Here is a 27,747-nt window from a genome sequence, read left to right as displayed (position 1 = left end):
GGTAATTCAAGGGCCATGATTCCGAAGTGCCAAGGCCGATTTGGCTAGTTATCGAACTTGGCCGAGGACTTATTGGCAAACACATTTTGTTCAAGTTTGGTGAAGATCGAATGAGAACTGTTTGACTTGGAGCACAGACAAGATTCGTGACAGATAGATGGACAGACACACACACAGACAGACAAGAGTAAATCAATATGTCTCCCACCACAGTGGTGTGGGAGACATTATTATAATGCCGACAATATAGCAATTATTATAAGAAAAAGTTTCATAAATATCATTTATTTTTCATTAAGAAACAAATCTTGTATTATAAATACAACATAGATAAATTAAAATATAAAGAGCATTTTAACATAACAAATACATATTCACATCAATACATCAACAATATAGAGCAGTGTCTCAAATATTCTTGAGAGGATGAACATAATTATGAAAATTATAATCCCACAGGGGTACCATATTTCTTTAACTGCTCACAATGCTAATCCATGGTTCATATATGACAACTGTGTGACACAAATACTATGGTGTGCAAGATGTACACTGACTTAAAATTACGAACTCATAGTCACAGCTAAAGTTAGTTACAGACAAGGGACCTCAGTAATGTCAGAACAACATGCTAATAAGTGAACTGCCTTCAGATGCCAACACTCATCTGTAAGTGTTCTATGTAGACAATATGCAAGAAAACAGTTACAGTTCTTGGCCTTCTGATAACAAAAACAATGTACAAATGTATAAAGTTTCAAAGCTATAGTATTCAACAAAGAAATATTGATTTTCTTTTTAAAGTTAAAAAGATCCATAATTCTTAAAAAATGAAAAAAAAATTATGGTTCTTGAGCTGCTTACTCATCTTATGACAATAAAACAAGGGTACACAGTTTCAAAGCTATTATTCTTAAAGTAATCATGCAAAGTGGACATATCCAAGAATTTATGATTTTCTAAGCAAATAAGGAGCCATAATTCTGGGCCTACTTACTCATCTAATGATGATAAACATATGTTCAAAGTTTCAAAGCTATAGCTTATAAAGTTTTGAGTAAAAATGGGCCTAAACAAAAATTGTAACCAATGCCAACAATCAATTGACAACAATACCTTGTAGATCTTTTTCATAATTCAGACAAGCTAAAAACATGCACGGAAAAAAAAATCATAATCATTACTTTGTAGAATCATTGGTTTAAATCAACTGAATGTAATGACATTATTGCATTTATTCTCATTCAAAATGGGGATGAATTTATAAACATGTCATAATTTCTATGTGAGAACTGAAATATAAGATAATTACCTAATAATTATGTATGACTAACATTCCCATCTTACATTTTCTTGACATATACTGTATTAACAAGAGGGCCATGATGGCCCTATATCGCTCACCTGTTATCACTGCCCTTGAGGACAAGAAGGTCCTCAGAAAAAATATCTAAGTCCAAAGGACAGGAACAACAAAGGGAAGAAATTTAACCAAAAAGAAAAAAAATTCTTACAAGGTATAGATATGTCAAAATATACCTAAAAATTGGAGGTACCATCCATGTTGTACCACAGAAAAGTGGTCTCCGTTTTTCCCTATGGCCAATAATAAAAAAGTTACTAAAAATAAGCTATTTATAGTAAAGTAAATGTGAAGTAATTAAAAAAAGAAATTATAAGTGAACAAAAGAAAGATCTGCCAAATAAATCTGTTGACATAAATGAAATTTCAGATCAGTATCTTCATTAGTTACGGAGATATACCCATTTTAATTTGAAATAAAGGGAGGTAATTTGACAAAAAATCAGTACATTGTATCTACCCTGATTGTCTTAGTCCAACTAATAACAATAATGAAATTTCAAATAAGTCCTGTAAATATTTACTGATATAAATCCATATTTATTACAATCAGGGGAGGTAATCAGGTATAAAATAACTCTGAAACCTACGACTGGATCTGATTTGTCATGGAATCAAAAATTTATTGTTGTTGAAGATATTTTGGAAGTTTGTATCAAATAAAACCATAAATGAAGTCTCTATATGGCTGCAAAAGCCAAAATAGCCAATTTCGGATCTTTAAGGGGCCATAACTCTGGAACCCATGATGGAATCTTGCCAGTTCCAGAAAGGAACCAAGATCTTATGGTGATACATGTTGTGTGCAAGTTTGGTAAAAATCAAATCATAAATAAAGCTGCTATTGTGCAGACAAGGTCAAAATAGCTATTTTTGGGCCTTTCAGGGGCCATTACTCTGGAACCCATAAAGGAATCTGGCCAGTTCCAGAAAGGAACCAAGATATTATGGTGATACAAGTTGTACGCAAGTTTGGTAAAAATCAAATCATAAATAAAGCTGCTATTGTGCAGACAAGGTCAAAATAGCTAATTTTGGCCCTTTCAGGGGCCATAACTCTGGAACCCATAATGGGATCTGGCCAGTTCAAGAAAAGAATCGAGATCTTATGGTGATACAAGTTGTGAACAAGTTTGGTTAAAATAAAATCATAAATAAAACCACTATCGTGCAAACAAGAAATTGTTGACGTACGCACGCACAGACTGACGACGGACGACAGGTGATCACAAAAGCTCACCTTGTCACTATGTGACAGGTGAGCTAAAAATAAAATGGTGTAAATGACAATCAGGTAAAAACATCAATGAGGTGATTGGTAGAAAAATTAAACACAACACCATCAGGGCTATAAAAAGAAAATTATCTTTAAAATGTTTTATACAAACAAGAATTGGTCTGTCAGTGGAAGCTGGGTATGTTATTTTCATTGCTGTGATAACCTTCGAAATTATGACAACACTAAGTGTTCCAGACATTGATCAGAAACCATTTTGAATATCATGGTCACTGTGACCTTGACACAAATTAACTAATGAACAAGGGTTACCTACTGACCACAGGAAATCATCATAAGAACATTAGCAATCAAACGACCAATCAGTCTCCATTTATTTTTGGGAAACCATTTTCAGACTCTAGGCCAATGTAGTATTTCCCTTTGACCTACTGACCTACAGAACCATTCGGACCATCTGTTGGCCAAAGGCATCCTTAAAAATTTGAGGGCAGAAAGAAAGTGTTCTTTACTTATTAATCAGTATTGATTTCATTATCAAGTTCACTGTACTGACCTACTGACCCCAAATATACGAGTTTAGTACTAACCACAGGCATTCTTTATTTATTTTATTTTGTTGGGTTTAATGTCGCACCAACAATTATAGGTCACATGGCGACTTTCCAGCTTTGATGGTAGAGGAAGACCCCCAGATACCCCTCCGTGCATTATTTCATCACGGGCACCTGGGTAGAACCACGACCTTCCGTAAGCCAGCTGGATGACTTCCTCACATGAAGAGTTCAAAGCCCCGAGTGAGGCTCGAACCCACATCGATGAGGGGCAACCATTTGGCCACGGAGACCTCTGACCATTGGCATTCGTCCTATGAAGTTTGACCACTATAGGTTCAAGAATGCAAGACCAAACAGTCTATTGACCAGACCAGCCTTTAGAATTTGAGCAAAACAGCATACCTTCTCTTTGCCAAGGGAGCATAATAATTGTCCAATAGCAAAATAAAAATATTTTGTAAAATGTTTGGGTAAATAAGTAATGCAACTTAACTGTATGCCGATTTTTTTCCAGAACATAATAAACTGATGAAGGCCAAGCCTTAAAAGTATTACTGCTGTGGTTGTTCTGTATAATCCAGGAATTTTGTTGCTGGGGACCATCATGGGCTCAAGATGCTCAAGTTTTGACCTATCTACCTAGTTTTGATTATACATGTTAAATTTAGTAGAAAATGTGGAATTATAAAATTTTCACAAAGTTTTTTAAGAACTGATCTAATGTTTTTGACACTAGATAACCAAGTATTAATCTGGTCTGACAAAGTTTCATTATGACTGGTCTAAAATTGTAACCTCTAGAATGTAAAACTATGGACAATGGACAACAGGTAAAGGATGATACCACATGATAAGTCTGTCTCTCCCATTATTGTTCAGAATTCCTTATCCTAACACAGGAACCTAGCATTGTCTTTCTAACTCCACTATTCCAGCTCAACAGAAGACGTAAATATTTCCCACACTTTTCACTACAGTAATGTAACTATGTAAATAATATATATTCAGTTTTCATCTTTGTTTTTTTCTTGCTTTACGACTGTGTGTAGAGGTGCCGGATGCTGCACCGACAATCACATGACTTCCTTCAATCTCTTCCTGCGACACACCCTCAGCATGCTGGAGTTTACCTTGGGCTTCTACATAAAACATTACATCACGTAACTGTTCCCTCAAGTCTTGCAGTTCCTAAATGAAGAAAACATTTCACATGTAGTCCATCAGTTCTGTGCAAAAACTTATGAATGTATAATATTGTTTTTGAATATATATCATAGCCATAAACCCCATTCAAGTGGGATTTTGAGGAAGTAACTCTCAAGTTAGATAATACTATTACAAGATTATGCAGAATATGTTGTGAAAGTCAACAGTGCTGTAGTAGAAAGTAAATGACAACTACTCAACATTAATCACAGGTGGAGGATAAATGACTTAAGATATAGTTACTTTCTTCTGTCTAACCGTCTTATTGATAATATTTCTCACCCAGGGATAGACTTGCAACCTCTAGGTACATAGTCATGTATTCTACCTATTAGCTAACTAGGCAGGTTTAGAACTGAGAAATAGATTTTAGTTTTGTGTGCTTTGTTTTTTCGTTCAGATGCATTGTAATTAATCACCCAGGCCTTCAGCCTTTGTGATTAGATTACTTTGCATCTGAACTCAGAACCGTGTTTTATCTGCAAAGCATGCAAAACTAAAATCTATTTGCATTCTAACACGTTCGAATTACACCAGGAAGGGATACTAATCTGGAATAAAATGCAGTTTTAAATACGAGGGAGTAAACCAGAATAGCCAAAACTAGGTCATTTTGCGAAAAGTGTTCTAATCAACAAGACAATACATGGTAAAATCCTTCTTTGTTTATATAAAAGAAAATTCTAAAAATGTTAGTTAAAATATAAACATGTCAGTGTATCTGACATTTATGCATACTTTATCTTTGGCAGCTGTGAAGTCCTTCATTTCATTTTCAAGGGAGGTAACTCGTTTTTGCCAAACTAGTTGATTTTCTAATAAACATTTGTTCATTTCTTTCTCTTCTTGCAGATCATGTAAAGCCTTCTTCAATCGTGTCTGTAACTGGAAATAGAAAAAGCCATAACTTGTATAGTCTGTGGTAATGATGAGTTTGAGAGCAAAATGATCAATTTCAAATCTGAGTTTAGAATCAACCGATTAGATGCTTCAGATTTGTGACTGGTCCTCAAACTCAAATACATGGTGCAGATTACCTCAGAACAGTTTCCAATCTGTCTACTCAAGCTGTTTTCTTGTTGGATTGAATGCTATACCATCACAATTATAGGTCATATGACAACGTTAGAGCTTTTTACAGTGGAAAAAGACTCTAGTTGCTCCTTTGGGCATTATTTCAGGCAGGCACCTGGGTTGAACCACCCACCCTCTGCAATCCAGCCTGATGGCTTCCTCTCATGAAATAATTCCACACCCAAAGCAACCTTTTGAACCCACAGCAGTGGAGGGCAAATGATTTGAAGTCACAAAGCTTAATCATTCGGCCACAAACCCCTTATTTGTTTACTTCAGGTGTGTTTTCATAGAAATATTTGCAAACAGAATTCCAATCCTGTAATACTGATTTGTAACAAGAAAAATTTATATTCATACACGTACTAGTAACTGCTGCCTTCGCAACTGTAAATATCATTTTGTGTTATATATATATGTACATGTACTTACATGAGAGCATTTTTTCTCACAGAGTTGTTTTTCTTTGTTGGCTGCTTCAAGTGTTACATGCAAATGACTACACTGCTCCGCTAAATTCAAGTTCTCCTCTTCAACTAAGTGTACCTATACAATAATATACATCTTGTTAAGCTGTAAAGGAATTCAAAACATAGTTAACAGGCACTTAGGCAATCCACATGCTTTTTTATTGAGATATGATTATAATAAATTCAAAGTTTGGCGAACATCGGACAAGATACGCTCAAGTTAGAGTGGACACCATCAATTTTGGCAATATTAATCAATTCGGAGTGTAAACACCATTAATTTTTTTTTCAATATTAAGCAAGCCATTCAGAGAGTAGACACTGCCAAATTTTGCATAATAAAGCCATTTAGAGAGCAGTCACTGTCAAATTTTGCAATATTAAGTAATTCAGAGTGCAAACACTGTCAATTATCACAAATATAAAGTAATTCAAGGGCAATAACTCAAGTCAAATGGACAATCCAACTATTTGGCCCTGATATTACTGCTGTAAATAGTTTGACCAAGTCAAGAACAGCTCGAGTTGGAGAGTGGACAATTTTTGTTGTGGTGTTCCCATAATACTTCCCATCTTACAGGTGTATAGAGAGATAGACTTGTTTGCTTGTTTGCTTTTTTTGCTGGAATGATTAGAGCTTCAGACAAGCTTTCACAATGGGAGTTCATTGTAACATCTCAATTTTGATGTCATTTTTGTGAACAGTAAATTTAGATTTTAAAGAAATTTTCCATAACCGCATAATAACATTTTGTCTATTAAATGTTTCTAGGTCCTTAATTTTAAAAAATTTGCCCGAGATTAAAGATATGCAGTTTAAAGATATTAAATTTAAAGCTGATTCTAAGGCATTCTGGAATTCTTTCATGTCAACATTATGATCTTTCATCCGATGAAAAGGCTTCAATCTTTATAATCTTAAATTTGGATTGCTATATGTATGACGTACGAATTTCATTTCCATATCTGTGTCCCGCCTTTATTCTATGTTATGTGGAAAAATGACCTTATCCTACTACTTCAAGTAGTAGTCTAAAAGCTGCAGCTATGGACAAATCTAAACATATTTATAAGTAAGTGTCCCACTTTTTAAATGTCTTACTGAAAGCATATTGTAGTCACATTATTACCTTTCCCAATACTGTTTTTTCAACTTCTTCAATCTTTTCTTCAAAATACAAGCGTTGAGATTCAAGTTGATTGGTCAACAAATATGTGTACTGAAATTGTAAAATAATTTCAAAAAATCCTTCATTATGTCATTTCCATGAATTTAGTCTTGGTCAATTGCATTAAAACTCAAAAGAAATATTCACCATTACATTTCTTAATTACGAAAAGGAATCCTTCACTACTTTCACAAATACTGACAAAATCTGTAGTGTTTAAATGTAAAACAAATCTTCTACACCTATATCTTACAAACAAATGCTAAAACCTCATTTACTTTTTACAGTTTAAACCAGAACACTTTTAAACTAAAGTCCCTTAAGAAAATTTACCAGAAATACTGGCACCCATTATGTTAATGAAACAGCATTCACAATTCAAGATGTAAAATAATCTAACATACTTGTATGGTAGATTAAAGCGGCTGCCCAGCAGTTACATGTACCAGTATATGTACATACATATAAGGTGCCAGTCTTTACCTTTATTTTTTCTTTATATTTGTGCATTTCGCTAATAATATACCATATCTTCTAAGAGCCACACCTCCAGGCTTTTGTAGATTGTTTTTATAGTTAGAAGGTATCAATAAAACATCAAATTCAGTAAGAACTGGACAGTGAAACAGTGAAACACTGAACTATCCTTTGAAATATGAAATACATCTCTACCCTGTTATGTACATAGCAAAAATTTGGGTGTGTATGGTGTGTGTGCTCAGGTTAGCATCTTTTTCAACATTTACTTGCAGAAGTGAGCACAATGACCAACTTTATAGTGCTTCCTCACTGGGTATCATACCATAGAAATGTTATATCATACCACCACCATTCACATTATACTGATGCCGGGCTGACTGGTCCTAAAACCATCCCCTTAATGCTGAATGCTAAGCAAGGAAGCTACTTGTACCATTTTTCACATCTTTGGTACAACACTGGTAAGGCACTCTACCACTTGGCTACTGTTGCAGTGATGTAGGATAGAAGAAATTTAAGTGTGTGTTTTTTTTTCTCAAAAAGAGAAAAAAATCAATAATATTGAATTGAGGGCTTCAACATTTTGCAGATGATGCTATTTACTACAAATATTTAATTACTACTAGTCTATATACCTCTAAATTTAAAGCATCCATTTTTTCATCTTGTACAGGATTTCCTCCTTCATCAACTCGCACCAATTTACCATCAGATTTATTCTGCACCAGCCTATGTACATAGTTATCACCAATATAGTCCCACACTTTATTGTTACCTAACTCCATAGCATAGGTATGATGGGTCTCTTGAAAATGTCTGGAAATACAGAACAGTCACATGAAAGTAGAAAAAATATGAAATAATCTACAAATTTACAACATAGCTTCAAACCTCTACAACACAGCACTTTGCCTCCCACTTTCCACCTTTTTATACTCCCTAAATTACCATGGACTGGTTATTTTTTACATCACTATTTTTCATAATTTGATATATAATTACCTTATTCATGTTTTGTGATTTATAGCTGATTAAATTGTCATAGCTGCTTAACGGAGTAGTATTTAACTGAATTATGATATCATATAATTTTGCTGTCATAACAAGAGCTGTCTGATGACAGCGTGATTGACTATTCGAAGAACTGATTGAAGAATGGGGTCAAAATATTTCCACGGATATTCAGACAAAAGAAATAGATAGATTAGACAAACAATGTTCCTGTATTACTTTGATTTCGATAAGTCTTGCACTAAATGGCAATATATGAGCCAATTTCAAAGTCCAAAAACGGCCATAATTCAGCCAAAATAGTTATGTACTCTTGCCTACAGATGGAAATCATAATGATAAACAAGTGTTCAAAGTTTAAAAGCCATATGTCAAATAGTTTTGACAAAACATGGACTTGTATGAAAACAGAACCAATTTCAAAGTCCAAAAAGGGCCATAATTCAGCCAAAATAGATGACAGAGTTATGTTCTCTTTCCTACAGATAGAGACTATTATACTAAACAAGTGATAAAAGTTTAAAAGCCATATGTCAAACACTTTACAAAAAATATGAACTGGTACGAAAAACTTAACCAAGATTTCTAAGTCAAAAGGGGCCATAATTCAGCCAAAATCTTTGACGGAGTTATGTTCTCTTGCCTATGACTGGACATGGTGATGGTAAACAAGTGTTGAAAGTTTCAAAGCTTTATCTCAAAAGACTTTGTCAAAATATGAACTGGTACGAAATATTAACCCAGATTTCTAAGTCAAAAAGGGCCATAATTCAGCCAAAATCCTCGATGGAGTTATGTGCTCTTGCCTATAACTGGACATGGTGATGGTAAACAAGAGTTGAAAGTTTCAAAGCTTTATCTCAAAAGACTTTGTCTAAATATGAACTGGTACGAAAAACTTAACCAAGATTTCTAAGTCGAAAGGGGCCATAATTCAGTCCAAAATCCCTGATGGAGTTACGTACTCTTACCTATAACTGGCCATGGTGATGGTAAACAAGTGTTGAAAGTTTCAAAGCTTTATCTCAAAAGACTTTGTCAAAATATGAACTGGTACGAAAAACTTAACAATGATTTCTAAGTCTAAAGGGGCCATAATTCAGCCAAAATCCTTGATGGAGTTATGTGCTCTTGCCTATAACTGGCCATGATGATGGTAAATAAGTGTTGAAAGTTTCAAAGCTTTATCTCAAAAGACTTTGTCAAGATGTGGACTGGTACGGAAAACTTAACCAAGGTGTGACGCCGACGCCGACGCCGTGGTGAGTAGGATAGCTCTACTTATTCTTCGAATAGTCGAGCTAAAAACCAAACAACCACTTCTTGCAGACAATTTTTCTTGAATCTTGAATTTTGATCAAATAAATTTGGCAATTTACTTTATTTAATAGATTGATACAAACACAAAATGTAGGAAAATTTGTCCCTCAGGTATGATATTGCAGCATCTTTCAGACAAAAAAAACAACATTGTAACAAACCTGAACGCATGCAGCCCGACATACCGACCACAGCCAATGTTTCCACAAATTAGACAAATCCATAAACTCTGAAAACATAAACAGTAACACATACTGACAATTTTATTCAAAACAAAAAGAAGAACATAAGACAGAGATCAAACAATCAGTTTAATGTCTAAGAGTAGCATATACAGTAAAAGAATTATTTTAAAGAATGGCCAGTTTATCAAATTAGATGAGTCATGACCTTATTATTCTGACCCTGAATAAAAAAATATGATAAACATATAGTATAACAAGACATGTACAGCGTGACAGTTGCATGCAAAATTTTACACTGAATTTTGAAAACGGGCCATAATTTGAATCAAATTCAACCAAGAGTTATCTAACTTGGCCATAATTATGCTGGCAAAACTTTAACAAAGGTATGACACCAATGTAAACAACTCGATGATTAGAATATTTCTTCTTAAAACAATAAAGCTAAAAACTACAACAGACAGAAAATAAATTATGTCTGTATCTTTTGGCAAATTAAGACAAAATGGCCACAGTAGCCCAAAGTCGCTCACCTGCCCTTAACAGTTTCATCTTGAATATAGGTATGACACACTGAATCATAAATGGCACAAACAAGTGGCCCCTAAAACCTTACAATAAGGCTATAAACCAAGCTTCATGAAAGTTTACCAAGCAGTTCATGAGAAGAAGTCATTTAAAGGATGTCCTCTATGTTTAGCTCAAACGACCATTAAAAGGGGCATAGCGCCTCCATCTGAATAAATCTGGAAGAGGACTTTACAATGATGCCACAAACCAAGTTTGATGAAGACCCATGAAGCAGATCATGAAAAGAAGTCATTCAAAGGTACATGTATGTCTATTTTCAAATCCAGCAGCCCTTTTAACGGCTGAGCAACCACATTTGAACAAATGTATACAAGACCCTTATAATGATGCTACAGACCAAGTTTGGTAAAAATCCATCAAGCAGTTCATGAGAAGAAATTGTTAAAAGGTAATTCTATTTTTAGTTCTATTGGTCCCTAAAAAAAGAGTTGAGTGCCCCCATTTGAACTAATCTGAGGAAAGACTTAATACTGATGCTAATGACACAGTCTCATGTGGATCTATCAAAAGCTTCATGAGATGAAGTCATTTAAAAGTGTTTCTATTTTTAGCTATAGCTGCCACGAAAATGGGAGCGGTTTAAATGTTTTCCTATCTTTGACTCTGGCAACCCCTAAAAGAGCAAAACTATGCTACAGAGCAAACTTAATCAAGATCCATCTAATGGTTCATGAGAAGCAGTTGTTTGTAAGTATTTCTATTTTTAACATCCAGCTGCATCTAAAAGGGGCCAACTCTAAAGAAGACCTTACAATAATGCTACAGACCAAGCTTGATGAAAATCCAAAAAGAGGTTCATTAGGAGGTCGTTTGCAGGTGTTTATATCTTTAGCTCAAGTGGCCCCTTGAAGTGTCCAAGCATACCTATTCGAACAATTTTGGAGAAAACCTCATAATGATCCTGAATACCAAGTCTGATTAAGATCCATCCAGCGGTTCATGAAAAGAAGCTCTTTAAAGATATTTCTATTTTTTGGCTCTACTGGCCCCTTAAAGGGACCAAGCACCCCATCTGAACAAAGCTGGAAGAGGAAAAGGACCTCACAGGCCTAATTATGTTACAGACCAAGTTTGATGAAAATCCATTAAGCAGCTGATGAGAGGAAGTTGTTTAAAGGTGTTTCTACTAATAGCTCTTAGACTAGTGACTCCTAATGCAGGCAGAGTGTCCCCATTTATACGAATTTTGGAGAAGACCTTATAATGATGCTACACGACAAGACTGATGAAGATTCATCTAGCAGTTCAGGAGTTGTTTAAAAAAAAATTCTATTTTTAGCTCTAGTGGCCCCTAATTGGGACCAAACTCCCCTATTGAATGCATTTGGAAGAAGACTTTATATTGACAATTACTGATTATACTGAATGATAATTACTGAATACTGAAAGTTTGCTTAGGAACCAACAAGCATTTAATGAGAAAGTGTCCATTAAAGGTAGTTCTATATTTAGCTCTAGAACCTTATAATGACCCTAAAGACCAGGTTTAACAAAGATCCATCCAGTGTTTCATGAGAAGTCTTTAAAAGGTTTGTTCTATTTATAGCTATGATGCCCCTTTACAGGCCCTCGAGTAAGTAGAACCGTTTTAACAAAATTGAGAGAGGACCTTGCCAGGATGCTACAGACCAAGTTTGGTGACCAGTCATTTCAGAAAAAAAGATAATTATGTAAAATTGTGAACACCAGGACCACTTGACCATTTACCAAAACTAATTGCTCACCCAGAATATTTGGTTTAGATGTGCTAAAATTGTGCAAAAAATAAATCTTTTATGTATAAGACAAAAATACTAACCTCTTGTGAGCCACACTTCATACATCTATTGTCTGCTGCTTCTTCAGGTGTTTGACAGTATCTACACACAGGACAACTGCAAACAGACAAACAGTTTAGTCGCTTGCTTGAACAGCTAAAAGTTTCAACTAAATAAATACAGGCAGGTACTGTGTGTGTGTTGAGGTGGGAGTCGGGGCAGATGTGGGGTAAGACATTTGGGGAATGATGTGATATGACAACATATCAAGTGAAGATTTTTTCAAGTTTCCACTACATTACTAAGGGGTACAGTGACCACACTTCCTAGTGGCAATGCTTTTTGATGAAACAGAATTATTTGTACAATCTTCGTAAAGGGTCTCACAAGGAACATTTGTGTAAAATTATTCTAAAATTGGACCTGATGTTTCTGACAATAATTTCATAAGTTTCCAATATACTGGGTCTTACAAGGACCATTTGTGTGAAATTATTTCAAAATTTGGCCAGCAGTTTCATACAAGAATTTTTTTTAAAGTTTCCACTATATACATATTGGGAAAAGTGTCCACACCCCCTGAAGGCCATGTTTTTTGATGAATAATAATTTGAACAATCTTGACAGGGTTACATAAGGACCATTTGTGTGAGATTATTTTGAAATCAAACCAGCGGTTTAAGGGAGATGTCATTTGAAGACTGTTCTATTTTTAGCTCTGGCGGCTCCTATGTGCAACCTAACGGAACCATTTGAACAAATTTGAAATAGCACTACCCAGGGAACATCTGGGCCAAGTTTCATCAACTTCCACCACATGGTTTCACAGAAGATGTTCTTTGAAGGAAAAATGTCAGTCGGTCGCCAGACAGTGAGCGATCAGAATAGCTCACCCCAAGCACTTCGTGCTCAGGTGAGCTAAAAAACTGTGAGGTACTAAATTTTACTGATATAGTATTTTGTATTTATTTCGCAAACATTAGTCCCAGCAGGAAGTTGAATTCAATTACTCAAAGACAAATTCCGACAGTTTATGTGAAGAGTCAACCTTGCAAAATAATGAGTCTACACATTTGAAAACTTTTGGTCACACAAAAATGTCTGATATTACAGTATCCTTTATAGGTTTTTTTTTTTCCTGCACAAATTTACTCCTGTAAAAAGACACAGTCCCAAATCATAAAAGTATCAGATTCTTTACTCATAGAAAAGAATATCTAAGTAAACAGCTTTATCTACTTACCTTGTGTCTCCCCACTTATCCAAACACTCCATATGGAAGGCATGATTGCACAATATGGTCAATATCCCATCTACTGATTCATCCTGTAACACAGTTACAAAATACATGAATAAAATAGTTTTAAGGTAGTTCTACATGCTTGGTAAACCGGAAGTGATAGCGTAACGTCATTTATCTGGAAAACTTGGAATAAAGCCTGGATTCGGCGTACCGAAACAAAAATCATATTATGAATTAACAGCAACCTATGAGTAAATTTATTACAATAGCACTGTTACTGTCTTTCTAAAGTTAAAATATGATATCAAAACATCTGACACATTAAAACTTCAAAATAATGTCTTAAAATAAGCTGAAAAGCGCGGTTCACTTTAATCAAGGTCAAATATCTCAAAATTAAGCACATGGACCTATACATTTTATTTCCCCACATCATAGGCCATATGCTTATTTACAACTGTGGGAAGTTTCATTAAATTCTACATTGTAGAAAAATTTCTATTCATGAAAAGTTATGATTTCCCCATAGACTTCCATTATGAAAAACTGCGTGAGGTCTAATTTTTTCAAATCAGTCTAGCAAAAAATCAAGCACACGACCCTATCTTTTTTATTTACTGAATTTTCTAGGTATATTCAGAAGTTTTGAAAAATCAGAGTTTAATCAAATTCTACATTGCAGAAAAAATTTCTAACCAAACATGCAGAAGTACCTTAAATACCCAACTTCAAAACCCTAATGGCTTTCATAAATTTCAATAGGGCTATAGAACATGTGTACAAGTCTTGCAGGGGTACTTTGAATTCAATTTTGAATTATCCATTCATGTGTGTCTACATTATGATCTAGTAACATATATCAAAGAATCCTGAACATTTAATTACACACAAGTTTTTATTTTTTATAAAACCACTGGTAGACTTTTTATGACTTTACACAACACTGGCAGTTACAGTAACACCCTTCAAACTGACAATGAAACAAATGTTCCAAGATTGGCAGCAACATTTACAATTACAGATCATTTTACCATTCTTTCCAGACACACAGGACAGTTTGGCAGCTCTGTCATTCCTGGTACCGGCATGCATGCATTCTAGAAAAAAAAACATACTATGAAAGCATTAACATTCATGAGGGTCCAATGTTTGTAGTCTTTACTTTTGTAAAACCAGTTAAAAGTAACATGAATTCCATATAAAATTCCCATTCATTTTATCCACAAAAATGTAATTTCGTGGATTCAAAACCCCTTGAAATAGTCATTTTGACCAAAACCACAGAATTTCATGTCAATAAAATTCAACGGTTTCACAGTGCATTTACTTCTAAATATGATATAACCCTGGTTCTTTTGAGATACTGTGATGACTCTCAATTAACACCAAGGAGGAATGATGTGTAATACTGTCTTATATTCAAAGATGTTTCAAGGGAAAAATTTTGTACAAAATACTAAAGATATTTTACCTGAATAATCAAACAACAAATACTTTTTCATAGGCTGACACTGCTTTGATTCACAATGTCTAACAAACTGACCTCAGATTCCTTCAGCATTTCAACTCTACCAACATACACAAGATGACAAATATCTGTCTCTATACTGTTGAATGTTGTGTTGTTATATGCTGTATAATACTCGTCAGCAAACTTCTGCAAAATTTCAGCAAATACTGAGATACAATATACATATCACATAGAGGAATGAGTACATTATCATACCAAAGAATCTTAAAAATAATCAATATCATTCAATAAAAATCATTTGCACATCACCATTGCATTTTTATCCATGCCTGTGCTGATTTTTTTCATGCCATGAAACCTTCCAGCTGGTTTACAGGTGCCTGCCTATCTAGAAAGGCTCCTCACATCTACCTCTATAATATAGACTAGAAAGTCTCCTGGCCTTTGATGAGCAATGAAAACATATATTTACGACTGTCGATACAATGAAAGACCCAAAAATCTAGCCTAAAAGAACCACTCACTAGAGACAAAGGTTTTCATTTTACATTAGACAAATTCATTCATTTACCCACAAAAGCAGACAAACAAAACAGAACTGTTACAGAGTGTAGCTTGAATAAAATTTGATAAATAAATCAAATAAAATAAAAACAACTAACAAACCTGATTTCTAAACTTGACAAGCACCATGTACTGGTTTGGAGAACCATCTCTGATTATCCTCATATACTCTATACCAGCCCTGCAGTAAAAATAATATATATGATAATATACATCATGTGCTCTACACCAGTCCTGCATTATAATTTACACAAAATGTGCTCTATACAAGCAAGCCCTGTGGTAAATACCATACATGCTTTATATATATCATGTTCTCTGTACCAGCCCTGCAGTTAAAGTTATACAAGATTTATACATCATGTACCCTGTACCAGCCCTGCAGTTAAAGTTATACAAGATTTATACATCATGTACCCTGTACCAGCCCTGCAGTTAAAGTTATACAAGATTTATACATCATGTACCCTGTACCAGCCCTGCAGTTAAAGTTATACAAGATTTATACATCATGTACCCTGTACCAGCCCTGCAGTTAGTTATACAAGGTCGGTGGTTCTACCAAGGTGCCTGCTCGTGATGAAATAATGCGCAGATGGGCACCTGGGGTCTTCCTCCACCATCAAAGTTGGAAAGTCGCCATATGACCTATAATTGTGTTGGTGTGACATTAAACCCAACAAAACAAATAAATAAATAAAATTATAAAAGATTTATACATCATGTACTCTGTACCAGCCCTGCAGTTAAAATTATACATGATTTATACATCATGTACTCTGTACCAGCCCTGTAGTTAAAATTATACATGATTTATACATTATGTACTCTGTACCAGCCCTGCAGTTCAAATGATACAAGATTTATACATCATTTACTCTGTACCAGCCCTGCAGTTGAAATTATACAAGATTTATACATCATGTACTCTGTACCAGCCCTGCAGTTGAAATTATACAAGATTTATACATCATGTACTCTGTACCAGCCCTGCAGTTAAAATTATACAAGATTTATACATCATGTACTCTGTACCAGCCCTGCAATTAAAATTATACAAGATTTATACATATGTAATGTACTCTATACCAGCCCTGCAATTAAAATTATACAAGATTTATACATCATTTACTCTGTACCAGCCCTGCAGTTGAAATTATACAAGATTTATACATCATGTACTCTGTACCAGCCCTGCAGTTCAAATGATACAAGATTTATACATCATTTACTCTGTACCAGCCCTGCAGTTGAAATTATACAAGATTTATACATCAAGTACTCTGTACCTGCCCTGCAGTTAAAATTATACAAGATTTATACATCATGTACTCTGTACCAGCCCTGCAATTAAAATTATACAAGATTTATACATATGTAATGTACTCTATACCAGCCCTGCAGTTAAAATTATACATGATTTATACATCATGTACTCTGTACCAGCCCTGCAGTTAAAATTATACAAGATTTATACATAATGTACTCTGTACCTGCCCTGCAGTTAAAATTATACAAGATTTATACATAATGTACTCTGTACCAGCCCTGCAGTTAAAATTATACATGATTTATACATCATGTACTCTCTACCAGCCCTGCAGTTAAAATTATACAAGATTTATACATATGTAATGTACTCTATACCAGCCCTGCAGTTAAAATTATACAAGATTTATACATCATGTACTCTGTACCAGCCCTGTAGTTAAAATTATACAAGATTTATACATCATGTACTCTGTACCAGCCCTGCAGTTAAAATTATACATGATTTATACATCATGTACTCTCTACCAGCCCTGCAGTTAAAATTATACATGATTTATACATCATGTACTCTCTACCAGCCCTGCAGTTAAAATTATACATGATTTATACATAATGTACTCTGTACCAGCCCTGCAGTTAAAATTATACATGATTTATACATAATGTACTCTATATGAGCCCTGCAGTTAAAATTATACAATATTTATACATAATGTACTCTATACCAGCCCTGCAGTTAAAATTATACATGATTTATACATAATGTACTGTATACCAGCCCTGCAGTTAAAATTATACATGATTTATACATAATGTACTCTATACCAGCCCTGCAGTTAAAATTATACAAGATTTATACATAATGTACTCTATACCAGCCCTGCAGTTAAAATTATACATGATTTATACATCATGTACTTTGTACCTGCAATATAAACCTGACGATCAATATTTAAGCTCATTTAGGTAAAACAGTTTAAACTTACAAACAAGGTCCATTGAACTTGAGCAGATCGTGAATGGTATATTTAGCAGGAACAGCTAACATACAGATCAGCTCACTCCTCTGTGTCTCATCTGACAGGCTCGTTAAATGACTGAAATATAAAATATGAGACTGTTTCATATCACAAAGCCATCTTCTTAATGTTCATAAAACTTTACAATGGTACACAGTTACTTCATTGATATTTAAAGTATGTGTGTGTGTGTGTGTGTTCAGGTTTAACGTCTTTTTCAACAATTTTTCAGTCATATAAACGACGGTGTCTACTTGTAGCAGTGAGCACAATGCCCAACTTTATAGTGCTGCCTCACTGGAATATCACGCCGTAGACACGTGGCATGATACCCCACCCAGTCACATTATACTGACACCGGGCTGACCAGTCCTAGCACTATCCTCTTAATGCTGAGCACAAAGCGAGGATGCTACTAGTACCATTTTTTACGTCTTAGGTATGACGCGGCCGGGGATCGAACCCACGACCTCCCGCACTCGAAGTGGACGCTCTACCACTAGGCTACCAAGGCGGTCTTTAAAGAACAGTAAACATCATTTTCCTGAGATATGAACACTACTGCCAGAGGCTGAGAAGCAGTGAGTAACTGTTCGAGATGTTGTTTCCGATACCAAGGGACAAAAATTCTGACTGTTCGAAAAACATCACTTAGTACAATTGTAAATCACTATTAATTTTTTAGATTAAAAGTTTAGAAAAAGGCCCAATACATAATTTATGTAGCAACTGTTCATAAACCAAATGGAGCCTCAATAGTGAGTTGATCTTACAAAATTACATTCAGTTTGATAAGTGACACCAGATAATGCAAGCTATCTTTAACCAACAACTCTTCCTCTAATATTGAACTAGAAAATGCTTTTGTAAAAAAGCGCATGTCTCCCCAAATGCAAAGTCCTATAGGCAAGAAGTCAATAGGGGTCAGGAGCGAAAGTCAAAGAGACACTGATGGTTGGCTGCAATAGGGATCATCTACTTGGCATGTCCAGTCATCCCGCTAAATTTCAACACTCTTGGCCTAGTGGTTCTCAAGTCACTGTTCAGGCTCCTGTGACCTTGACCTTTGATCAAGTGACCTCAAAATAAATAGGGGTCATCTACTCTGCATGTCCAATCATCCTATTAAGTTTCAACATTGTAGGTCAAGTGGTTCTCAAGTTATTTCCAAAAATGATTTTACATGAACAGGCCACTGTGACCTTGACCTTTAATTGACTGACTCCAAAATCAATAGGGGTCATCTACTCTGCATGTTCAATCATCCTATGAAGTTTCAACATTCTGGGTCAAGTGGTTCTCAAGTTATTGATCGGAACTGGTTATCAATGTTCAGGCCCCTGTGACCTTGACCTTTAACGGAGTGACCCCAAAAACAATAGGGGTCATTTACTCTGTATGAACAATCATCCTATGAAGTTTCAACATTCTGGGTCGAGAGGTTCTCAAGTTATTGATTGGAAATGGTTTTCCATGTTCAGGCCCCTGTGGCCTTGACCTTTAACAGAGTGATCCCAAAATCGTTAGGGGTCATCTACTCTGCATGACCAATCATCCTATGAAGTTTCATCATTCTGGGTCAAGTGGTTCTCAAGTTACTGACCAGAAATGGTTTTCAATGTTCAGGCCCCTGTGGCCTTGACCTTTGATGGAGTGACCCCAAAATCGTTAGGGGTCATCTACTCTGCATGATTAATCATCCTATTAAGTTTCAACATTCTGGGTCAAGTGGTTCTCAAGTTACTGATCAGAAATGGTTTTCAATGTTCAGGCCCCTGTGACCTTGACCTTTGATGGAGTGACCCCAAAATCAATAGGGGTCATCTACTCTTCATGATCAATCATCCTATGAAGTTTCAACATTCTGGGTCAAGTGGTTCTCCAGTTATTGATCGGAAATGGTTTTCAATGTTCAGGCCCCTGTGACCTTGACCTTTGACGGAGTGACCCCAAAATCAATAGGGGTCATCTACTCTTCATGATCAATCTTCCTATGAAGTTTCAACATTCTGGGTCAAGTGGTTCTCCAGTTATTGATCGGAAATGGTTTTCAAAGTTCAGGCCCCTGTGACCTTGACCTTTGACGGAGTGACCCCAAAAACAAACGGGGGTCGTCTACTCCAGCAGCCCTACAACCCTATAAAGTTTGAAGGTTCTAGGTCAAATGGTTCTCCAGTTATTGCTCGGAAATGAAGTGTGACGTACGTACGGACGGATGGACGGACGGACGGAAGGACGGACGGACGGACAGGGCAAAAACAATATGTCTCCTCTTCATGACCAATCATCCTATGAAGTTTCAATATTCTGGGTCAAGTGGTTCTCCAGTTATTGATCGGAAATGGTTTTCAATGTTCAGGTCCCTGTGACCTTGACCTTTGACGGAGTGACCCCAAAATCATTAGGGGTCATCTACTCTTCATGACCAATCATCCTATGAAGTTTCAACATTCTGGGTCAAGTGGTTCTCTAGTTATTGATCGGAAATGGTTTTCAATGTTCAGGCCCCTGTGACCTTGACCTTTGACGGAGTGACCCCAAAATCAATAGGGGTCATCTACGCTTCATGACCAATCATCCTATGAAGTTTAAACATTCTGGGTCAAGTGGTTCTCTAGTTATTGACCGGAAATGGTTTTCAATGTTCAGGCCCCTGTGACCTTGACCTTTGACAGAGTGACCCCAAAAATAATAGGGGTCGTCTACTCCAGCAGCCCTACAACCCTATAAAGTTTGAAGGTTCTAGGACAAATGGTTCTCCAGTTATTGCTCGGAAATGAAGTGTGACGTACGGACGGACGGAAGGACGGACGGACAGACGGACGGACGGACAGGGCAAAAACAATATGTCTCCTGGGGGAGACATAATTATCTTAATTTGTTTAGTAGCATAGCACCACAATATTACCAAAGTAAATTTTATTTTAAATATCTGTAATGTTTTAAAGTATTCACAAAATTGAAACTTTCAGCTACTACTGACTGTACTTTTGTTTATTTGTATATTTTTGTAACAATTATTATTGTTGTAAAATAATTTCATTTTAAAATAACATTACAATTTTATGGTGGACAAAATTACTCATGGATTTCAGTTCAATCCACAGAATTAAATCCAAACAAACAATATTTTATGTTCAAAAATTGTAATCAAGAATTTGTATCCCTGAGGGATATCCATTTTGGCAAAAACCATGATTTTTTTATGAACACTATGATTTCACAGTATTCTAAAATGGTTAATGACAACCTAACATCTTCTCAGCATACTGACAATCACTACTTTATCTAGGATACTGAGATTTTAGACAAACTTTGAAACTATAGAAAGTTAAAATGCCATTGCTATTTAAAATCAAACATTCCCACTTGCAATCCAAAGGCATAGCTACTGACTTTGTTTCATTTATAATAAAATTTACTATTTATAAGACGGTGTCTATAAAATACAGTTTACTACTTGTGAGCCATAAATACAGTTTACTACTTGTGAGCCATATGTGTGTATATATAATAGAATTCAATACTTGTAATACCATATGCCTCAATAGTAAGTGTTCCCTTTTTTTCTCTGAGGGCTTTTTTGCACCCCCTATGACTGACCAATTTTAAATTTTGGGGGTTTTCTGTGAAAATTGGGGGTGCAAGCATAAAATAAAATTGTTTGGAATCACAGATATAACCCTTTATTTAGCTTCAGTTGAAATTAAAATAAAGAAATTAAGCTATTTCAGAGTTAACTTCTTTATTTATTATTCAGACAAGGTACCGAAAAATTTAAGCAGTTCATGCAGAACACTTAGTTTTAAAATCTGTATGTTTTTTCAGTGATTTGCATAATTGTTTTACATAAACAAGTACGTGAATGGGAACACTGAATAAATGAAATCAACTTTTTGCAGATATATTTACAAGTTTTACTCACTTATCCTTGTAAATATGTAGAATTCCCTTCACCTTCTCCACAGTAGGGTTACCAGAATAGAAGTGAATTGCAGATAATCCTTTGGGTGTAGGGCTCTGAGATTTAGGTCTTACACCACTATCATACATCTGCTTGTCACAGACATTCTCAAAGTCAGCTACAGCATTCTGTGTCAGTTCTTTGTGTTCCTGGTCAATGTCATCTAGTTTATGGGTATCATTTTCTTTAATGGATGACTCCCTTGTGCCACTCTTTAATTCACCAACATCGACCTCTGATTCAAAGTTAGAGGTCATTGAAATAGGACTTCCTTCCAAAAACGCTTCTATTCCAGAGAGGTCAAAATCTAAAAATAGAAAAGATTATATGGCTTAATTTTCAACAGACTGTGAATATATGATTATATATTTCAACCACATACAATGCTGTCAAATCTGAGAGTCTGCTTTCTGCTACCCAAAAAACCTATTTTAAACAAGAGCATCGCCTTGCGGGTGCTGACGCTCATCTGATTTTTTTGTATAATAGAAAAGTTGTCCTACCTATGATTTTTTAAGTCCAAAAAGGGCCATAATTCTTGCAAAAAGCAGGATGGAGTTATGTTTCTTGATGTGCAGAGTCAACTTATGATGATGAACAACAGCTGCAAGTTTCAAAGCAATAGCTTTGATAGTTTATGAGAAAAGCTGACTTAAACATAATACTCAACCAAGAAAACTGATTTTCTAAGTCCAAAAGGGGCCATAATTCTTGCAAAAAGCAGGATGGAGTTATGTTTCTTGATGTACAGTGTTAGCTTATGATGGTGAAAAAGTGTTGCAAGTTTCAAAGCAATAGCTTTGATAGTTTAGGAGAAAAGTTGACCTAAACATAAAACTTAACCAAGAAATCTGATATTTTCTAAGTACAAAAGGGGCCATAAATCTTGCAAAAAGCAGGATGGAGTTATGTTTCTTGCTGTACAGGGTCAGCTTATGATGGTGAACAAGTGATGTACAGCATCCGCTTATGATGGTGAAAAACTGTTGCAAGTTTTAAAGCAATAGCTTTGATAGTTTATGAGAAAAGCTGACTTAAACATAATACTCAACCAAGAAAACTGATTTTCTAAGTCCAAAAGGGGCAATAATTCTTGCAAAAAGCAGGATGGAGTTATGTTTCTTGATGTACAGTGTTAGCTTATGATGGTGAACAAGTGTTGCAAGTTTCAAAGCAATAGCTTTGATAGTTTAGGAGAAAAGTTGACCTAAACATAAAACTTAACCAAGAAATCTGATATTTTCTAAGTACAAAAGGGGCCATAAATCTTGCAAAAAGCAGGATAGAGTTATGTTTCTTGCTGTACAGGGTCAGCTTATGATGGTGAACAAGTGTTCCAAGTTTCAAAGCAATAACTTTGATAGTTTAGGAGAAAAGCTGACCTAAACATAAAACTTAACCAGGCAACGCCGATGCCGACGCCGATCAAGTGATGACAATAACTCATCATTTTTTTTCAAAAAATCAGATGAGCTAAAAATGATGGTTAATTTTAAGGTAGGTTTAACAGTGTTGTCTGTAACACATGTCTGCCCACAATGATGAACTGTCAGGTAACAGGGTGTGCAATTTTCAGTCTCAAGTATTCTGTGACTTCATCTTTCACCTAATGGTCCCCTTTCCACAGAATTTCATGACAAAAAGCTTGATGGCCAAAGACTCAAGCATTCTTGAGCCATTTTAGTCACTAGGAACTTGACCTTCAGGCTTCTGACTTGAAAAATTACACAGGTTATCTATAATGACACCATGAAGATAGTTTGACTGACTTTCTCAAGCTATTGGTCAAACTTCGAATTTAGTTTCAATGTCACTGTGACCTTGACATTTGACCTCCTTATCTCAAATGCAAAGAAGTCATCTAGTGACCACATGCAATTATCCTTTGAAATTTGACTACTGTAAGTCCAAGTTTTCTCCAGTATTAATAAGAAACTGTTTCCACACAAAATCATCATTTATTACCAAGTTTGACTACCATTGGCCCAAGCATTCTCCAGATCATTTCAGTCTCAAGACCCCTGTGACCTTGTCCTTTGACCAACCACAAAGCAATTAGACTCATCTAATGACCACATAAAATTATCATTTTATTACCATGACTGACAAATTCAGACATAGGCCTTTGCATTCTCAAGGTATTGACACTGTCACAGAAAACCATTTACAGTATCAAGGTCATCGTGACCTTGACCTACTGACCCCCAAATGAGTAGGAATCACCTACTGTCATTCTTTGAAATTTTACAATCCTAGGACAATACATTCTCTTGTTAACAACCTGAAACTGTTTTTAGTCTAGAAGTTACTGTGACCTTGACCAAAAGCTTTAGGCGTCATCAAGTGACAATACACAACCATCCCATGAAGTTTGGCAGCTATACTGTAAGACCAAACAACAACTTTCTCCTGATATTGATCAGAGACAATTTTCAGTCTCAAAATTTGTGACCTGGACTATTGACCTATATGTACTGACACGCAAAGCAATTGGGGTCATCCATTGACAACCTGCAACCATTCTATCACCTATGAAGTCTGACTACTATCGGCCAAAGTGTTCTTTTTTTTAATCGGAAACCAGTGTCTACCAATGGATGAACTGACCAACAGATCAAAACAATAGTTACATTCCCACTTCTTCCAAGGGTTACAAGAGGATATTCTGTAAAAATTATAAAGATTTGTTCTAAAATTTAAACACCTTTACAGTTGTAAGTCTCAATCTGTATGTCATGTGGTTTCCGACAGCCACGGTAATCGTTCAAACCCAGTTCTCTCTCCTCGTCAGGTGTAGGTGGTGGTGTGTCTTCTTGAACAACAGAGGCGTAGCTTGCCCTGCCAGCGGACTTGTCTGCAGGCACTATCAAACCTTTTGCTGAAATATGATATATAATCACTATTTAAATTACAGCATTAGTTCTGGTCGAGGTCGGTTGTGTTTTACTTTGTACCTGTATTAAAATAATTGTTCTTCAAGTTCATATTCATTGAGTTAATAGATTTGATTTTTAAATCTCCAGTGAATCTTAGCACTACCTTTGACAATTTCCGGCAACAACTGTCGATTCTCACTCACAAAGCACTTGTTCAGTAATGGAATTACCAATGAACGATAGGCAAAAGTGAAACTAACATCCCCCACCTCCACCTGTCAAGCCTGTAATCCATTGTTTGCCATAATTTTTCAAAATTATAAATGAAATACTGACAAAATTTTATTCCATGAAATTAAATCTAAATTTATAGTTGAATCGTCGCTTTTGTTCAATTTATCATTGTTATTTGTATCTTTCCCCGGTGTAACTAAAGTCTGGTTCATTTTCTTAGGGGCAGAAGTAATGAAAAATTCATGCAGAATCGCTTTTCCGAACGTTGCAGTCGCCATTTTGATACAATGATGGTGCAATTATCACGACACGTTATTTTTTCAAATCCGTCGCAGTGATCTCCCCTTAAGGTATGTCTATCTACCGTGGAAGACCGGCACACAAGCGATCGTTTTCGGGTTTGATTGTTAGATTTTTTGGCGCACCAAAGGCCCACCAACGCAATTTTTTGGTGCGCCATTCATATTTTTTCCAAACCACTGTGGAAATTTACCAGCCTCTGTTTTGTTTGGTATAGATTCCTCAATTTCTGCCAACAGGTTTCGTTTTAAATTATGCCCAAATTAGCTAAAAGAAATATCTAAATTTAACAGGGTTTTTTTTTATCGTAATTTATGGTGATTAAAATGATCAGAGAAAATAAAAATTACAGTGTGAAAAATCAATGCAGCTTCATTCTAAAATAATCACAATTTCTCTCGACATTTTTCGATTTTTTTCTTTTGTAAAATGATCGCCATTTGGCGATGACAAGTGGCGCAGCGTACGCACAATATTTAACAGAAAAATAAATAATTCAAAAATGAATTGATTACTGGACGGCCTAGAAAACCCTAGCGGATAGGCTTTGGGCCTCCCCTCACCAGATGACTAAAATTCAGGCTAGGTGTCCGGTTACAGGACAGCCAGACACTTCCAATTAAAATAGTCAGAAAATAGCAAAATGCTACTGTTATATGTTTAAAACACCGACTCAAAATAAAGATTCTTGTATCTTGTATTAAGTTGTAAGTTGCAACCTGGCAACAAATTTATGTAAGAAATTATTATGTATATCTAGTCCAAATAATTGTACTCGAGAGTTGAATATCGTTATATTATTTTGACTTGTCGATATCCGCCTCCGAGTACAAACCAGAAAAGGTAAAGAATGTGGTAGCACTGTCCTCTTCTTTGCGTAAGTAACACCCAATGGAATCCGTTGGGCGGGAATTATGTTATAATAATGCAACGGATAAAAAAAAGAAATACATACACAGAAAGCCTGTAATTTTTCCTTTTCAATGATGTATATATTACCGAGATTTCTTGAGAAAAATTCAAACTATGGCAGTTAAAAAATTGCCACGGTTTAACACGAGTGTACTACATATTGGAAAATGGCCGATCACCGGTAAACCCATTACTACACGAAGCGTTTTCATTGGTCACGCCTCCGACCGCCATTACATGAAGACGATTTAAACGTTAGAGGTTTAAATTTTTTACAACAGAAATTCTTGATAAATATGTCCTGTTCTTATGTTTTTATTTACTATTTATGATTTAAAACAACAGGTAAGCAGTTAGGGCTAAAGAAAAATCGTGACTACTGATAAATTGTAATTTCAATTGACCACAGTTTCCACCACAGTTTTGATTGTTTCTGGTAGAGACCTCTAGGTAGACAACGTAAAATATCAAAATGTAAAATCGGTCTGCCCGAGGTCTCATTATTTAGACTATATGTATATCATGAACAATTACGCCTGTTATTAGACAGAGTTTGAAATTTACATCAGACAGAAATGAAAGTGATAATTATGCCACAAGTTGGACTAGCTTGCTTGAATAAAACTCAAGACTAGTCGGAGTCCTCATCTGACACAGACATCAGATAACAAAATTACGAAATATTCACCACTAAATTCAATGTTTGGGACTGTTTCACACGGTTCGCAGATTTCAAAACGGATGTTTAGTAGTGCGACTGTCATTTGTAAACCGTTGGGTTTACAACATAATGTGATTAACAAAGACACAGTTTGAAATGATATACTGAATATACCAATTACCGGGATATACATATTACCGCGAATGTCCTGTTTTGACACTTAACAAGAAAATTGCTTTACAATTTTTCTCTCATTATTAATGCTCAATGTGCTCAGATTTTTAGCAAAACTATTTTTGAAAATTGGAATGTCTTTCTTTTTATTTCACACTGATCTCAGAAGTTAAGGAATTTAGCTAAGTGACTGGTCATTATGGTTAATCTTTGCAATTTTTCTCCACAAATTTTCATTAAACTTGCTTATTTCTGCCATATCTTTTTCATATTTAGTTTGGCCCATTGTAAAATAGAAATGCTTTCTTTGTCTTAGATCAATTTAACAACTTCTTTAGATTGAAAGTTGAAATTCACGGTAATAGGTATATGCCAGAAAATGCTAAAATTCTCCACCTCTGTTCTTTGAATGACAGTAGTGGAACTTTTTCCTGGGGTTTTGACGATTTTTTGCCAAAAGTCTTAAGCTAAAATATAAATTAATTAAACAGAATAAAAATTATCCTTTCAAACAATCATTTTGTTATAAATAGAGTCCACTGAATTTAAGACTCACGGTAATTGGTATACCCAGTATAATTAAATTCTTCTTTCGACTTCAACCGGAAGATAAACATCACCTATTTGTGATGCTATA

General features: G+C 35.3%; 1 protein-coding gene across 1 annotated transcript; it reads right to left on the bottom strand.

Moving 5' to 3' along the window:
• Nucleotides 1–269: 269 nt before the first annotated feature.
• On the bottom strand, nucleotides 270–27,747 carry LOC123533765 (BRCA1-associated protein-like). Its single transcript, XM_053520230.1, has 16 exons — nucleotides 27,689–27,747; nucleotides 26,964–27,098; nucleotides 24,658–24,831; nucleotides 21,915–22,260; nucleotides 17,957–18,067; nucleotides 15,801–15,879; nucleotides 15,207–15,320; nucleotides 14,695–14,760; nucleotides 13,664–13,746; nucleotides 12,462–12,537; nucleotides 10,049–10,116; nucleotides 8,192–8,372; nucleotides 7,038–7,127; nucleotides 5,870–5,983; nucleotides 5,102–5,248; nucleotides 270–4,345 (listed from the first exon to the last, which is right to left on the bottom strand). The coding sequence occupies exons 2-16, from the start codon at nucleotides 27,037–27,039 to the stop codon at nucleotides 4,169–4,171; spliced, it is 1,902 nt and encodes a 633-aa protein (XP_053376205.1). The 5' UTR covers nucleotides 27,040–27,098; nucleotides 27,689–27,747; the 3' UTR covers nucleotides 270–4,168.

The sequence above is a fragment of the Mercenaria mercenaria genome, chromosome 12, assembly GCF_021730395.1.
Source record: "Mercenaria mercenaria strain notata chromosome 12, MADL_Memer_1, whole genome shotgun sequence".
Lineage (NCBI taxonomy): Eukaryota > Metazoa > Mollusca > Bivalvia > Venerida > Veneridae > Mercenaria > Mercenaria mercenaria.
Note: the sequence above shows the minus strand (reverse complement) of the source record. Positions and strands in the feature narration are given on the sequence as shown.